Raw genomic sequence first — 17,428 nt, 5'->3', positions numbered from 1 at the left:
TGCTACTGTAGGTATGGGTATGTCTACAGCACACAGCCCAGTAGTATCCAAACTGGTGCTCTGGAGCCCACTGCAGCACCCTGACCAATGCTAATTTAGTTTATAAAACTCATGCAGTGTAAGCTCTGAGAAAACATTGAGAAAACAGGTGCTAGTCTTAGTTTAATTCCCACGTGTTATGAAGTCCCCTAACAAAGCATCCTTCATCAGAAACCTCTCAGCTGACATCTATGTACAATGCCAGCCTGGTGCAAAACCCCTTTAAAAAGCCTTTCATTGAGTCATATCTGAAGAGCTGTGACTGGATAGCCAGGCCAAAACCAGTTACAGATTTTGCAAATCACAACAGGAAGTTCATTGAGACCTAGATGGTGAATTAGCAGCTCTTTGAAATCAGCAGCATCGCGCACTCTTCTTTCTTGCTCAGGAGAGCTGTTGGGTATAGTAGGTTGGAGCTTCTGTATGATTGCTGTTTCTTCCTCATCTATGCTGGGTAGATTCCCTAACACTTTGCTACTGGCTTTCTAAATGGTTGTTAATAATAGTAATTCTGGGGGAGAGAAAGACACTTCTACTGATTTCACATAGAAAGCAAACAAGTAAAACTGGAAAGACTTCACCGTTATCTCTCAAAATACTCAGATCAACACAAAATTCAACTGTGGGTCGAATGTGCTCAGATTATAGCCTCTACTTGCTTTCCTCCTGTGACTTGCAAACCACTGATAGGCACTGGTATGAAGTCCAGCTGGCAGCCATTTACTAATAGCATTCCTGAGGGGTTGACATTGGAGCTGATGACACTGTTTTAAAACCTTTAATAATGACCTGGATGATGAGGTGCATTACACGGTCAGCCAGTCCGCTGCTGGTGCTAAACAAAAGGAAGCAGCTGGTGCACTGGAGAGCAGAGCTGCTCTTCAGAGGGCATTTGACTGTAGAAATGGGCTGGGAGAAATTTCATGGAGGCAGAGGCAACGCCCTGCACCTAGGATGGAGCAACTCCATGCAACAGCTCAAGCTGGGGGACAGCTGAGCAGAGAGCAGTTTTGCAAGGTCTTAGGGTCCTATGGACAGCAAGTTGAACATGAGTGAGCAGTATGCCCATACTGGGCTGTATTAAACGGAAGTGCAGCCAACAGCTTGAGGGACATGATTATTTCCCCTCCATTTGGTACTTGTATGACTTCATCTGGAGTACTATGTCCAGTTTTGGTCTTCCCCCATACAGGAAAGAGAGCGACAAAGTGCAGCAAGTCTGGGGGCTGGGGTGCTGGAGCATGATGTATGACATGAAGCTGAGGGATCTGGATTAGTTCAGTCTAGAGAAAAGAAGGCTAAGGGGAGATCTCACTGACGTCCACAACTGCTGTCTGCATCACAGGATGTAGAGACAACAAGCTCAAGAGTCTTCTTGGAGGTGCACAGTAACAGGACAAGAGACAACAAACATAAGCTGGGACACTGGAAATTCCAGTTAGATATTAGGAAGACCTTTTGCACTGTGGGGTTAGTCAAACACTGAAACAGACTTGGAGATACTCAAAACTCAAAGAACAAGGTCATGATCAATCTGACCTAAGTTGGCACTGCTTTGGGGTTGGGTTGGGATGTGTGGGGTGTGTTGGACCAGATCACCTCCAGACCTCCAGCCTACATAATTCTGTGACTGAATCAATTATTGCAAAATGCCTGCAGATGAATAAGTAAGCCAGAGAAATAAATGCCTTGGCCATCCTGTGGACTGGCCAGACACAGAATTACAATTCTGCACAAAATATGGATATCCTGACATGATTTACTCTCTGCTACAATTAAATTGTGGCTTTCTCTGTATTGTTGGCTTCCAAGTGTGTCCTTTACAATCAAAATACTCTTTCTCATGCAGATTATTTTGTAAATGCTTTTTATTTGCCATGTACATTTTTCACTTCTACAATCTTTCTCACTCTCCATGACCTTTATACTGTCAGCAAGACTAACTCTGCTGATTGATATGAATGACGTATTTTCATTCTTTGTTCCACATCACTATTTAGTATTTTAAATGAAACTTGAACAGTCATATATCTATTAACATTACAGTTGGTATCTTTACTCAGTCCTACTCCATCACTACGGTCCTCAGATCAGTTTGCTGTCTGCTTGGACCACGTTTATCTCCAAGTTGAGTACATCCTCGGGTCAAGGTGTGTGTGGGGGGTCTCTTCCTGTAAGCCTTCGATGACAGCTTAAAAGCAGCAACACTGCAGTTGCACTATTTCCAAAGGATATGCTTTGGTGAATGGCTGCAGCAGGAAATAAACAACCTGAAAGGTTATCAAACAAAGAAAGAGAATCACACAGATTATGATTCAACTAAGAAGATATTAAAGGTCAAAAGCATAGACACACGACGTTACTTCTCGCTTTCCCATATATAGTTTTCCCATGCCACCAATTTTGCACTGCTGAGATCCTTTTCTGCTAATAAAACTCTTTCCTGATAGATACAGACACTGATCCTCTATAAATCTTTAAAATTTATTTGATTAAATACTCCAAGAAGAGCTATATGCGGTGCCCTAAGCACTTTTATAATCTTCTTGACAAACACATCAGTGACTAGGGATCAGCAAAAGTAAACTCCCAGGTCATGCTCCATCACAGCCCACCAGCGGTCCACCAAGCAGTTCATGCAGGGTGAGAACAGAAGAGGAATTTGCTGTTAGAGGACAAGGGCAAAGCAGGCACTGTACTTTCAGCTCTGCCAGGAGACAGACAACGACTATGCAAGAGGTGCCTCTGTACAACAGTGAACACATTCTTCTGTGTTGAAACTGCCATACAAATATTGCTCTAACAATAAATTCCTTGTCGAAATGGCTGGGGTGATGGGAATAAATTGTGTTCATACAGGTGGATCAAAGGCCCTCAGGAAGCTACAGATCCTTTGACCCGTGCACTACTAAAACATTAGCATAAGGACAGACCTACTTTTTCAAGGCATGTACAGGGTAAAGGAAGAGACAAACCAGTGGATGAGAGAAACACAGGCTGAAAGTACAGAAGAAGAGAAAAGCCAAGTAAAACAGAAGTTAGCTAATTCTCAGCCAGTCAGGAGCATCATTACATATGTTGGGCGATTCAAGCTTGGACACGTAAGCCAAATTATAATCAAGCCTGAGCTGCGTTTGGAGCTGTGTTGAAGTTAACACACACAGCAACTGACCTCAAGAAAAACCAGCTCTTGCAACAAGCCTATGGACTGGCTAGGAAGCACTGTCAATAAACTGGAAAGTCAAGGGGTAGCTCAAACGCAAAAGTCAAGTGAGGAGTGGGGTGGGAGGCTGCACCAAGGTGAGGGAGGCAGGAAACCTGAGCCCAGGGCACACAGTAGCACCTGTGAGGCTGCCTTGGGAGGAGGCAAGGGATGGTTCAGGACAGCGGATCCGAAGAAAGAAAAACACACACATATACCTTCACAAAGAGGGTTAAAAATTTCCTGTACTTGGTAAATGGGTTCCTACAACACATGCAAAAGACAAATTTCCATATACGAACAGTTAGATCTCATGCGACTAAGTGATTGAACAAACACATACTGCCTAGAGTTCTTCAGTTTTCTCTAAGCTGTAAGGTCTATCCATCACTAGAGGGCTGAATATGAGCTGTTAGTACAGAAAAACGGCAAGACCGTGGCAGATTTACTGTAATACTGTCTTTTTTTCGCAAGAAATATAACACAATGTGCACTATAGCTGCATCAGAGTGGTTGGAGACTGACCTACTGTGGTATCTTTGAATTTTGTCTTTATTCCACGCACCAGTATTGACATAACTCACAGAAAGAGGAGACAAAATACATGCCTTGCTAGGAGTGTTCCCTGTAATGAAGGCTTTGGTAGGTGGGACTACATGCACAGAACTCATTTATTTTCTGAAGCCTGATTTAAAAGCTTAAGACCCAAGCCTGCAGCTATGGCAGTCGTAACTGATTTCACTTGTGACACCTTACACATAAAACCATCCGCTGTCCTAACAGAAACTGACTAGACAGACTTTGAAAGTTCACAGAACTGTCACGAGACTAATGCATACCTGAACAAACCTGAGGTAATTTTTCTCTGGAAATACAAAAAATGGAGCAGATAACATGGGGAATGACTTACAGCTAGTATTTATATGCAGAATTACTTTACTAATAAGATTTGTTGGAATGCAATTTAAGACCTGCCAAAATAATGAATGTTCGTCTTTCTACTGTAATGCATTTTACAGTTTACTTTCAGCTTAAGGCTTAATTAAAAGATTAAAGACTTTAAACAGCCATTACTTTTGCCTGCAGAGAAGCCTGAAGACATGGCATACACCAAAGTGCACTGTGTATAGTACATAAGTCCTACAAGCCAAGTCTTCCAAAAGGGCACAAACACACAGACATCTACTGCATGGCATATTGTTGCTGACTGATAGTGCATTTCTAATTCACTCAGTATAAATTATCACAGAAGAAGATTGGGCTCCCAATGAGAAAATACCAGCTATATTACAATACTAAGTTTATCAGTAAAGAAGGGTAATCAACATATTTTGTTCACCTACCCATTTTTCTGGTCCAAGAGCTTCCTAGATAAAGGGGGGGGGGGGGGGGGGGAGTTGATTAATGATGTCAGTTAATTTTAGTTCATTTTGTGCACACACATATTCTTGTTTGAAATGAAAATGTTGTGTGAGTTTTCTGTCTATGCCTTTATCAAAGTATCTGTCTACGTTCTAATTCCACTTTTGTAGCTCTGCTTTCTGAACGTGAATTTCCTCTCAGTTATATTGATGGCCATTTGGTAACAGAGGCATGAACAGAACTATCAGGAAAATGTATGCACCTCCCAGACACCAATGATAACTGCATTAAAAATAATTAGTACCTATATTTTTAATGTCTAAAAAGGCCCATACATTCAAGAGACTACCTAGCTAGCTAAATATGTACCACCAAATGTGGAGATTCTTAGATATACACATATCTGGAGGCAGACTTCTCTGCTCCAAGCCAGAACACCTTCTCAAACTCAAACCGTTCAAGAAAGCAAAGATAAATTACTAATTCCAAAAGTTAGTCACAAATCTTGAAAATGTGTCCAGCTGCCTAGCTCAAACAGGAGTCCAACAGATGCCTAAACAAGAGCTAGTTATCCAAATGCCTTTGGGCTTAAAAGCTATTGATCTTTTGGCTAGTACTTGGCAAATAATGTAGTCACAGACTACTGGCACTTTGACCTTCTTCTGTAGAAATGAAGGATTTGTATTTTTCTTGATGGACTGAATAAGAGAAATGTGTAAAATTAAAAGACTAGAAGCAGCATGGAGCACCCTCCGCTTCTGCTTACTATGCCTAAGGAATCTCTACCTTATGTTTGCTTCTGCTTGCAGTTAGACTGTTGTTTTTCCTTTATTCTCTGAAACACAGCAGCTTTATTCAAATTACATCCAATAGTGTAGAAGGAAGAGGCCATTGCATCCAAATGTATGCCAGTGAATTGCAGAGGATAATCCATTCTTCATTTCTTCGTTCTTTTGTATCTTCAACCCTAGAAATTAAAAACTTATTCTGTGATAGTAAGATACTAGCTAAAGTGTAGTGCTGTGCAGTTTAAAGTCACACACCCTGTGTGATTCTGTAATTTCAAAAATTACATTCTCCTATGAAAAAATATTGTGTCCTTAACAGGCAGCCATCAATACTAACAACAGGGGAAATTCTTATTCTTGTGCTATCATGACAATATGTGTCTAAAAATCCTACTTCACTTGAGCCAAGTTTTCCAGATTTTCATTTTGATATAGAAATAGCAAACAGCAGCATTTATTTGCAGTGTAAAGTAACTAAACAAAATAACTGACCGTAGACTAACCTTTAAAGACTTCAGTTCATCCAGGCACTTAAGCAGTCACCTAAATATAAACCTTTAAATATGAGAGTTGATCCAGCAACATATGTGAGTTGATTGAGCAACACATTTAAGCACTTGTTAAATATCCTGAAAGAATTAGAGCCACAAGCAATGCAGCCTGATGGAAATAATAGAGGGTGATGGTCAGCTGAGCAGGCTTACTGAAGGTGATGCAGCCTTGGTTGTACCAATAAAATCCACAAATATTTTAAAATTAAATACAGTATATGTAATCATTTAACACAGAAAAAGAAAGCCAAAAAAAAAAAGGATCAATAATCTGTTCAGCCTACGGTGAATAAACCAAAATAAACCCCTGTACAGGAGTCCTCAGAATACTGCAGACATAAAAGAATTTAAGCAGAAACAGACCTCACTTTTTCCTTTCTCTCCCCAGGCTTAAATCAAAATTAAATCAACCAGGAAAATGTCACACTGACACTGGCGAGTAGTATTAACTATCCAAACAACAGAGGCAAAAAAGAGTGAAGAAAGATACCATCTGTCATATGAACGTACAACTAAAGCCTCTGGTACGTCTTCAGCAGACAAAACTTCCCTATTTGGGGTTTAAGGATTATGAGCATTATCAGCCAGAACAAATCCAAAGGCACTTTTCAAGCTTCATAAAGAACTTGACGCTGTGTTCAGCTTCACGGTTGTGCCTGTATCAAACACCAGTCAGGGGACATCTTTGTATTTCCCAACTTACTACACGCGCTCTTTGGGCCCCAAAAATGCACCTGCATCATCTCTGTCTTGCAAAGCAGCTGCAGCAGAGCTGTGAATCCTGGGGTTCGTAGGCAGAACCCTTTTCCCTTGCTATTCCTACATGATTTCTTACTGCCACATCCTTCTTGCCCTTTCGCATTTTTCACTCCCCTGAACCAACATCACAGGCCCTGTCTGGCATTTAACCACTGCCATTTTTTGTGTTGGCCCTCACAAATTGCCACCTTCCCCAGATGTGCTTCTTTCAGATGTACTGTCATGATCTAAGAGGACAACTCCCACAGACACAGACTGAGGAACGCTGAGTCAGGCCTTGAATTATGCCATTGGATACAATAGTGGGTGAAGTCTTTGAAGAAGAGAGAAGGATTCACACATACTCCTCTTTCGCTGGTTACTAACATCAAATGATTCAAACCGCAACATTTCAGGAGACTCCATCCCGAGTTACCACAGATGCTACAGAATCCACTGGTCCAGATTTTCAATTCTGTTGTCTCCAGTCTCCAAAGAGTTTTATGTTTGTGATGGAACTATGCCTCCTAAGGGAGGCATTACACTGTGCTGCGAGGAACACTGCTCTGCGGACAGGCAATTTGTGGTCTCTTAGTAAAACATGGAAAAAAAAGGAACAAATTTTACAATGATTTGCACGACTGCTGTCTTGCTCATTTTTCATGTGCTGCCTGTGCTCCCAGCCGACTGATGTCAAATTGGAACAAACCCAAACCAGCACAAATTTAAACAGGTGCAGTCACTATCAAAGAAGTGATATTTGTGTGGGAAATACTATCTTACTGATTTAGTAAAAAGCTATGAAAGAGTCTTTTCCACTGCCTGTAAACCTGGTCAGGGATCCCAAGGGCCACTGATCCTGCCTACATACACACACATAAAATTTCAGGCTGAAAAAGAAAGATAACATTTAATATTTCAGCAGAACAGAAAGCAAGTCCCCTCTCATTGGTCTGGCTTATGCTGTTCTTCAGCTTTTCTCTACACCCATCTCTGTGTCCAGTATGCTGACTGATGACCTGCCTGTTGTGAGGTCAGCAAGGAGGAAAGAGGAAGCTGCAGCCAAACAAAAACATGCACTGAAGCGAAACCAGCCAGCAGCCTGCATGCACCAGGAGGCACTTAGTGAAAATAAGCTGACAGACAGATAGACATACATAGATGGATGTAACTAAATGATGTGTGCATGTATTATCTTTTCATTTGACAAGTAAATCAATCCTCACCCGCTGTTAACACATAAAATTAATCTGGCCACATACGCTACACAGAGATTAGCAGGCACCTCACCCCAGTTCTTTAAAAAAAACCCTAATAACCACTTAAAAACCTTCTAACACATCAATACACAGCTATTCATAAAACACAGTCTAATACATACATAGCATAGGTATGCCTGAAACATGTGACGTATGATGCCCACAGGATCCTTCATTGCCTTGTTCTTCCTTACCCTTGGGCCAGCGTCGCCTGTTTCTAGTAGCCCTTTCTGGCTGTATCAGTCAGCCATGATTGGCCATGATTTCTAATCTACAGGCTCACTGGCAGGAACAACTAGGACCTCATGCTGTGGTTGAGCATGTAACTACACCAGCAAATTAGTTATTTTTAATTTTAAAATGAAATCCTGATCCTTTCTGATTTTATTTCCTAGCTAATTAACAGTGGCTCTTAAATGGCGTTCATCAACTACTTGTACCTGCAGTAAATGCACTCTAACTAGTCTTAAATCTGTGCTTGTCCTCACTGGCTGTGATGAAATTTATCAGCAAGATCAACGCACGCTTTGTGCACACCTCCCTCTAGTGGACGCAAAGCCCCGGAATATCAGCAAAATGCAGCAAGGCAGTTTCTCTAGGGTAACAGAAATATTAACGACAACTAACGAAGGAGGAGTGGTGCCCTAACATCAACTCAAGATAACCAGGAAAGGTAACAGAGATCTAATGAAATGCTATAAATGCAAGAAACGGAAGACTGACTTAAGAAAAAAATCTTACTGTATTTATAAACATTTATTTGATGGCTAAGCAGGGGCCTCTAAACAACATAGTCCTGAAGATTTACTTTGTGAACCTTAAAGGAGTGGTTTGGAGAGAGAAAAACGTGTCATAAATTATGTTTCAAAAAGTTATCCTTCTTGAGAAAGCCTGTGGCAAATTTCTGAGCTGAAGGTCTGAATCAGCTTCACTGCTGCACGATGGAGGTAGGGAACCATTCTGGTGCCACAGCATTGCTCTTGGTGAAAGATAAACCCCGTCTAAAGGGAGACTGACTTTACTGAACAGTGTGAGCATTTGAACTGGCATCCCTGCACCAGCACAGCTTCCCATCTGCAAAGAAAGCCTGGTGTAAAACTGTGAAGTATTCTAGTGTCAAAACTGAGAGTGCAGCTGCATCCAGGGAGGGGTCGGCACAGGCTACGGCCCCAAGGTTAGGCCTTTCCCACCCACATGCAGGCCCATCAGTGGCAGCGCCCCAGCCTCTGCCACCTCCCCTTCCTTGGTAGCTCTGTGGCACCCCAGCAATGCCGCCCTCCGCTGCGACTGGGGCACCAGCTACAGTGCCCATGCATCTGCTGTAAGGAGCCTCAGGGAAGAACACAAGCAAGGACATTTTGGCCACCTTGACTGGCACATCCTGGGGGACTGCAGATAAATCAAAGGAAACCAAGACAAGGAAACTGAGGAATCTGCAAATGGAGCGATGAGACAAGGTTAAGTCCATACATCGAATAAAGATGCAGAGTTCATGGAAAGGACACCAAAAGGCACCTCTTCAACAGCCACCAGAGATCACCAAAGACCCCCTTGGAAGCCCCTCAGAGACCCAGGACGCATGCATAATAACCATGCAACTATGGTAATTGCTTCCAGGAAATGCTTATGTACAGACTTTATGGGAAATCTAATGCCTATGGTATGTAATAGGGGGATATAAGGTTTGGTTGACGCAACATACAGCATGCATGTTGGTCAGAGCAATCCTCCGTTCGTCTGGCATCACAATAAAAGAATGACTGCATTTTAATACTATGCTGGCATTAAAGAGGTTTATTGCAGATTTCAGTGACACGCTCACTCCACTTTGAGGAGGCGACGAGCAGGGCGGCACAAAGGGAAAGGTACCCGCACACGGAGAGCGCCCTCTGCCCACCCCTTGTGATCCCACCCGTTCCTCCGCCTGCTGCCCGCAAAGGGCTTCGTCCCACAACCCTTCCACCCCTGCAAGAAGGAAGTTCACACCTCTGGAGGAGGGTTAGTCTTTTCGAAGTGCCTTCGCAAACCCCAGATGCACGTGCACTCCGAGCCACCCATTTCAACGAGACCTTACACAAACCACCTCTACGCGCACCCCCTCTGCTAACTAGCACGTGGGAACACCGCGGGAGCGCGTCCGGCGGCGCAGCTCAGGAAGGGAACGTCATGACTCTGGGCGAGGCCGAGAGCCGCTGCCGCACCAGCACGGCTGGTGGACCGTCCCCCTCACGAGGCGCCTGCGGCCTCTCCCCACGCATTCGCGGTCGGACCGACTGGACTGGACTGGACCGGACCGGACGGGACTGGACTGGACTGGACCAGACCGGACCGGACTGGACCAGACCGGACCGGACCGGACCGGACGAGAGGCACTACCTCCCCTCGCCCGTCAGAGCGGCCCTGCCGCACCGACCTCCGCCTTGCCTCAAGATGGCGGCGGCAGAGCGTCACGCCCCCCCCACTCCGCAAGACACCGCCCCCCGCCCCACCGGTTGTCCACGAGTAAACTTTGCGCCACTTCCGGCGCGCAGCGGGGAGGGCTGCTCGGGGACGGTCACCAGTGCCGCGGCGGACTCGGTAAGCGGCGCCTCCGCGGACGCTTCGGTCCGGGCTCCTCCGCCGCCAGCCGCCTCTCGGGACGGGACGGGACGGGACGGCACGGCGCCCTGGGAGGTGGGTGATGGTCTGGGCGGGGGTCAGGTGGATCGGTGCGAGCGCTGACAGGGTCGGTGGTGCCCCGTGGAGTGCCGCCTCGCTGAGGGAAAGGGGGTGGAGTGTTGTGCTCCCTGGGGAGCGGGGGGTGGGGGGCGTGTGGGCCCCTGTGTTCAGTTTCGTGGGTCTGTTCAGGAGCTGCTCGGCCGCTGCCGGCCCCGCCATGACCCGGTGGGCTCGCCGAAACGGCGCTCCCGGCGAAAAGGCACTGGATGCGACCCCCTGGGAGGAGATGGTGAGCGGCTCCGAGGGGCGGGAGGGCTGCTCGGGCGCTCCACCGCTGAAGAAGGAGCAAGAGAAGAGGCAGAAGAAGAACCGAAAGAAAAAGGACTACCTGAACGAAGACGTTAACGGGTTTGCGGCGTACCTGAAGCAGAGCTCGCAGGGCAGGGAGGTGGCCGAAGCAGAGAGCGCCGAGTTGGAGAAGGAGCTGGCGATAGCCTTGAAGAAGGACAAGCGGCGGGAGGGTAGGAGGCTGAAGAGGCAAGAAATGAAGAAAAATGCCATGGTGAGTTTTGCCTCGAGTCGTGGGTGTTTGCGTGTCCGTGGCGGCTTGTTAAAAACTTGGGGAAGGCGCTGTGTGAAAATGCAGATTCCTTCTTCTCTGCCACGAGGTGGTTCAGTGAGGAGGCTGAGTGCCTTGCCTGCTAAAAGCATACCGTATGCTAAGGACGTTTCAAGTTAATAAAGTGAACTTAAGTGTCGCAGCTTTGAAACAAACAATGAATTTCAGCTTGAGTCTTAGACTTTAGCATGGCTGTTCCAGTTCAGCACTGTTCTTGCCACCCTTTGATGCATTACCTGCCCCTCTTGTCGCCTGGCTCAAACTAATTCGGTGCATTTCTAGAGGTAATTCTTCAGTACAATGTTCCTGCCGTTTTGAGGCCTCTTTCTGCAGGGTCTTCTGCTTGAGAATTGGAGTGAGATCTCCAGCAGACTCTAGTGAGACTGTCTAAAAGCGGTTATCTCAGCGCAAACTTACATGTTAAGCATAAATGTATACTTTATATATATAATTTATATAATATAATGTAAATCTGGGAACATAAAAGAGAGTCACTGCTAATTAATCTGAGATACCTAAATTCTTCATGAGTAAATTACAGGATACTCAGTTGTCAATGGGTGAATACCCCATATGCTGTGTTGTTGGTAAAAGGAGAAAAGTACCCGTAACAATACGGTTTAATGGCACAGACCGCTGACAGTTACTTTGTGACAGGACACAAAGTCTCTTTGGTCTAGCTGTTTTTCCCTGAGGAGAAATCTCTTCATGTTTCCCTTCTCAGAAGCCAGAAGGCAGAGTAGATTTTCTGATCTAGGCAGATGGGATTTTCTGCCATTCACAGAATCTTGTCTCTTTGTTAGAGTAGCCTCAAATCTCAACACTAGAGATACGTATCTGATAGTACCCTCAAGGTTTCAGCCAAGAGAAATAGTGGTCTAGTAAGTCTACTGGGCATAGGTAGACATTTAGTAATGTCACCTATAAGTGCTGTGTTTTGCTATGTGAACTGTCTATGAAAATCCATATAACTTAATTTTTATTTTCGAAGGTGTGTTTCCACTGTAGAGAACCTGGCCATGGTGTTGCTGACTGTCCTGCAGTACTTGAAAGTCAAGATATGGGTACAGGAGTCTGTTACCGGTGTGGATCCACAGAACATGACATCAGCAAATGCAGAGCAAAAATAGATCCAGCAGTTGGTATGTCTCAGAAATTTGTGGGTTTTGAGATGCTTTGGTCTGAGTTTCTTGGCTACTGAAATAGGAGCTTTGTGTTCCGAGGAGATGGGTTAATATGTTTAAAGGAATACAGTGTTATAACAATGAACTGAACAGTGTAAGAGACAGTATAGTGTTTATAGCATAATAATGTACTAAGATATTGTCATTATAGTGTTTTCACAGTGGTCTGTGACTTCACGTAAAGTTTTTCATGTGTATGGGATTTTTCAGGGGCATTTCCATATGCAAAATGTTTCATCTGTGGTGAGATGGGGCATCTATCAAGGTCATGTCCCGATAATCCCAAGGGATTGTATGCCGAAGGTGAGTGTACTAACTCAGTAAAACCAAACCACATTTTTCATACTTAACGTGATGCTGGACAAAGTAACGTTGCAAGTGAATGAGGATCTGGCTAAAAGGAATTTCTGAATATCTTTTAGTCTTGGTAAAAGCAGGTTAATTCTGTGGAATTCAGTGTTAATATTGATTACCCAGGGATTTCTGTTTTAATTGTAAGCTTAGTGTTAATGAGATGCAAAGTGTGAGAACTTAGTTGTGCTTGCAGTATCAGGAGGCACACAAAGAAACAAAATCGTAATAGACTGTATGTATGTATGTAGTCAGTGTGTATTTAAATGTATGTATACCAAAGCATGTGGTGAAAACATACTCTCATACTATTGCTTAAGACTTTGGGGGGTATTCAGACAAAATAAGGGCTTTCACTAGAGAGAGCATGTCTTCAGGACTTCAGTCACATGAAGTGACTTTGATGAGAAATTTGATCTAAGTTTGAAGATTTCACTCAGATTCGGCTCTGCCTGATTTCTCTGTTGGCACTACCAAACAGCATTCTGTCTCCCAGTGCAAACGTGAGGTCTGACAAACTCAAAAGGTCATCTTACAGCACAGTTCAATTGGAAGAAAAGTCACTTTCAGTGTTTGGATTGTAAGTAGAGTTTATATTTCTTATCTTGGTACCTGCAGTTGGATTTACCTGCATTGCAGGAGCTCCTGTTAATTTCAGAAATTCCTTTGAGTATGAGTTTCAGAGTAATTCAGCTTGTTTCTCAGAATGAGAGCTTCCAGCAAGTCAGAAATACTCAGGATATGGTGACTAGAATTTGTAATATGTGATGCTTTGCAGAGCAATGTGATTGCAAACAGCTCTGTCTGTCTGAGACACAGAGACAGAGGGAGTCGAGTTTGCAGGCTTCCAAAGCTGGCTGCGTATCTGCTGCACCGTGTTACATTATTGTGCCAAGGAGTGCAGACCTGCCCATAGGGACATTTCCTCATCTTATTTACAGGTTGTTGCTACAGATAAGTAGGAGATTTTTCAATGTACATGTAAGAGCAAAACAGTGTAAGAGGGTTGTTTTGTGTTTGGGTTTTTTGTTATTTTGGGGGGTTGTGGTTGGTTGGTTGGTTGGGGTTTTTTTGGTTTGGTTTGGTTTTTTTGCTGTGGATAACAGCTTTCTCTCTTAACAGGTGGCAGCTGCAGACTTTGTGGCTCTGTGGAGCACTTCAGGAAAGACTGTCCAGAAAAACAGAATGCAGGTGAGATCCCGGGGAGTGTACAGAGTGGAGTTTGAGTGCACAGTTGAGTAACGTTTATTTACTGCTTTGCCTGACTTTGGTCAGGAAAAAAGGGTTTGAGAAGGGAACTTGCAAATAGCAAAGGTGACCTTCCTTTGAGAAGGAGTTCTTATATTAAGCGTTATGTGGAGGAGGCATTAAGTTGCAATGCAAAACTTGAAATTTCCATTAAAAAAAAAAAAATCTAGCTTGTGGATTTCTGAAGATAGTATGCGCTAATGTGTATGTTAGCCAGTATTTATGCTGCTGTTCACCACTTAGCAGCTGTAGAACAAAACTGGTTTCTTCTTTTGATGATTTCTGTGTGAAGTGGTGGAACTTGAGTCATCATGTCAGTTGCAGGGTGGTGGTACTGGCAGCTTCTAAGAGCTGTGTGTGCAGGCAAGTGTTCAAGTCGTTCAAGACAGGAGAGAAAGAGGAGACAGGAGATCTGTCCAGCTGGATTCACCAGCTAATAAGCTGCTTGCTTACGAGTCCTTCAGTTATCCGTGTGGGTGGAAAAAATTAAATTATATATAAAAATGTGCTAAAGAAGGCAAAAGTATCAAACAAAGGTTTGAAGCATGATTCTGTAGCTGAAGTGGTGACTTTCCTCTACTTCGTTTGTAGAAAATTTTGGTCAATAATAAGCCACTTCTGGGGAATTCGTGTAAGAAATATTTATGGAGGCAATAGAAGCCTATATTTTAGCCATTTTCTGTGTCTGATATATCTACTATATGTATGATATTGTTGCATCTGAGACCATATGCAACATTCTAGATGTATGCTGCTTTGCTAGTGTAAAAACAAGTGAGATTGAGTCTTAACTGGTATGACAGAAGTTTCTGATGCCAAAAGTCTCTAAAATTTCCCCAGACTGGTCAACTGTAGCAGATTGTTGGGCAGTGCCCACTCAGGTGACTGCTGACTTGCAAGCCTGTAACACAGCCCTTGTTGGATTTCTGCGTGCCACATTTATGGCAAAATACCTTTGTGTGGTTTAACACTTTTTAGATGCAACAGGAGAAAAGAAGCAGTTGTAGGAAATGGCATTGCTTGAAGCTAGGCCAGCTGTAAGTGGGAAATGTCAGCCTTCTGTTGTTAGTGCAGTCCAGTGCAAGTCTTTCGGCTCTCTGGCAGTAGGGCTCTAGATTGTATGTGAAGCAGAACTGCAGGTTTTTTCTACCTTTTGTAGAGAAGTTTTATCTCCATTGTGAAGACTGACAACTGCTGTTTAAGTTCCCAAGGGACATCTTTACGCTGATGTTTCAAAACTAGTATTGCTTGTTAAAAATAGTTGAATTAATTAAACTGTGACACCAGAATTGTAATGATCTTTGAAATCAGTTTGCATCATGGAAAGTACTTTTTAGACTACAGGAAGATAGCTGATAGCTGGCAAAGAAGTTTAGGCCCTACAGCTTGTAACTTCTTCAGGTGGAGTTATTTGGCCTGCTTTAATACTCAGAAGTTATTCCAACTAAACATTGATTTATCTGTGTGATATTCTTGGTGTGATTTGATTTGCTGCTGTCACAATTAGATTGTCATTTAGAAAAGAAATGTCTGTTGGTTAACAGCGTGAAAAGGGAAAGGGGTGTGAATTAGTCTAAATAGCATTTAAACAGCAAAAGGATGATGTTGATTATATGCAGGGGTTTGAGTTGAGAAATGTAAATCTTGCTCTGTTGTGCCCTCTCAGGCTTATTTTTTTTCATCTTTATAGTAGAGAAGGTCTTTCCTTCGTATCCAGAAATGCTTGATGTATTCTGAAATCATTGTAAGAGTCATGAGCTAATGTATCGTCTGCATGTTCTTTGAATGTTTCTTTGGACAGTCAAATAGGAAAAAACATGCAGTAATGATTTCTGAACCTTGGCAATCTGTGTGGGGGAAGAAAGGGAGTTTACAAAACAATTTAAAAGAAAAGACAAAAGTTGTATGAGGAGAGTTGGCTTCAGAGCTAGGACTAAACGGACAAATCTTTGGTGAATTAGTGGCAGGCCCTTGCAGGCCAGATCTTCCTCAAATGCAAAAGTCTGATCTAATAGTAATGCTTAGCCTTTCCATAATCTTTTTCCTCTCACTCTGCAGATCAGGTTACGGTTGGGCGATGGGCCGTTGGAATGAGTGCAGATTACGAAGAAATTACAGAAACACCAAAGCTGCAAAAAACAAAAGTGAAAGTACCCAAAGTTGTTACTTTTTGAAGGCCTCTTGGCTTTATACAGCAGTTAGCCTGCACTGCTTCACTCCAGAGCAGCAACTACACAGACTGGATTGCTGGTTCCAGAAATACCAAGCAGGTTGCTGTTGCTAAATTATAATATTTTTTTTTTGTCCCCCCTCATTTTTCCAGTTTGCCTCCCAGTCTCACCTAGCTTACTGAAACGCTGTGAACAACAGAAATATATCAAGTGGGTATTTTATTTTTATATATCTCTGCCAAAATACAGAACTCCCTCTGATTCACATTCCCTCTCACTGCCAGCTCGTGGAAGAGAGAAACTTGGCTTCTTCTCGCAACAGGATTTGGTTCCATTTTATCACAGGGGTTTATGACCACAGAAGTTTGGTGGTCGGTATTGTTACCTTAAGAGTGCTGCTTTTACTGATCAGATAGGAACACAATCATGCTGATCTTACTGAGAGTATTTATTTCTCTGAAAGGGATTGTGGGTATTTTCTGAAGAGTCTTGTTGGGTTCTGGTTTGATTGTGCCTTCTCCTTTTAGAAAGAATTTATTTCTTCCCCTGTATGTGCCAGCTCGAGCAGTCTCGTGGTGAAGTTATCAGGTAAACCCTACAGCCTGTAGAGCTGGGGGGTGCAATTCCCCCTGCTCATGGTAGGTCGGGTAAAATATGTACATGCATTAACCCGATGGTTGATGGATGTTGGATTGTTTCAGTATTTGTTCACTAATAGAAACAGAATCATGTCCTTCCTTAGATTCCCATGGTGAAATACACCTGAAAAGAGTTGGAGAGCAACTGAGCAGCTTGGTTAGGTTCTTTACTTTTTTCAAGGAAAGTCCTCAAAAATATTCAGTGTTTCTGTCCTTTGGTGAGTTGTGAGTAAACTTTGCATTGTATTACACATGCCTGCTTAATGGCAGATCTGTGTATTTTTAAACAGAGGCTGCAGCCTGAAAAACTGCAGCCTTAGAAAAACTGATACATATTGAAGTTGCAAAACCAACTTAAAATTGAGTTCCTGCAACAGCTTTCCAAATACTGTAGTCACTCAGCCTGTCCAGCCAGCGGAGGTGGGCTTTAACTTGTGTCTGGTCATCTCACCTGAGATGAACAAGGAAGCACAGCGTTACTGGAGCAGTGCACCTCGAGCTCATCCAGTGTGTGGTGCTTCGTTCTGAACCGGCGCTGTGACACAGCTCTGGCCAGGTGCTGTGCAGCATCTCTGCGCAGTGCTCCACGCTGCTCTGTCGGCGTGGGCCTGCACGCACCT

General features: G+C 43.6%; 1 protein-coding gene across 1 annotated transcript; it reads left to right on the top strand.

Moving 5' to 3' along the window:
* Positions 1-10,814: 10,814 nt before the first annotated feature.
* On the top strand, positions 10,815-16,695 carry ZCCHC9 (zinc finger CCHC-type containing 9). Its single transcript, XM_009955091.2, has 5 exons — positions 10,815-11,159; positions 12,208-12,358; positions 12,611-12,703; positions 13,874-13,942; positions 16,058-16,695. The coding sequence occupies exons 1-5, from the start codon at positions 10,815-10,817 to the stop codon at positions 16,171-16,173; spliced, it is 774 nt and encodes a 257-aa protein (XP_009953393.1). The 3' UTR covers positions 16,174-16,695.
* Positions 16,696-17,428: the final 733 nt, after the last annotated feature.

This window comes from Leptosomus discolor, chromosome Z, assembly GCF_034619465.1.
Source record: "Leptosomus discolor isolate bLepDis1 chromosome Z, bLepDis1.hap2, whole genome shotgun sequence".
NCBI lineage: Eukaryota > Metazoa > Chordata > Aves > Leptosomiformes > Leptosomidae > Leptosomus > Leptosomus discolor.
Note: the sequence above shows the minus strand (reverse complement) of the source record. Positions and strands in the feature narration are given on the sequence as shown.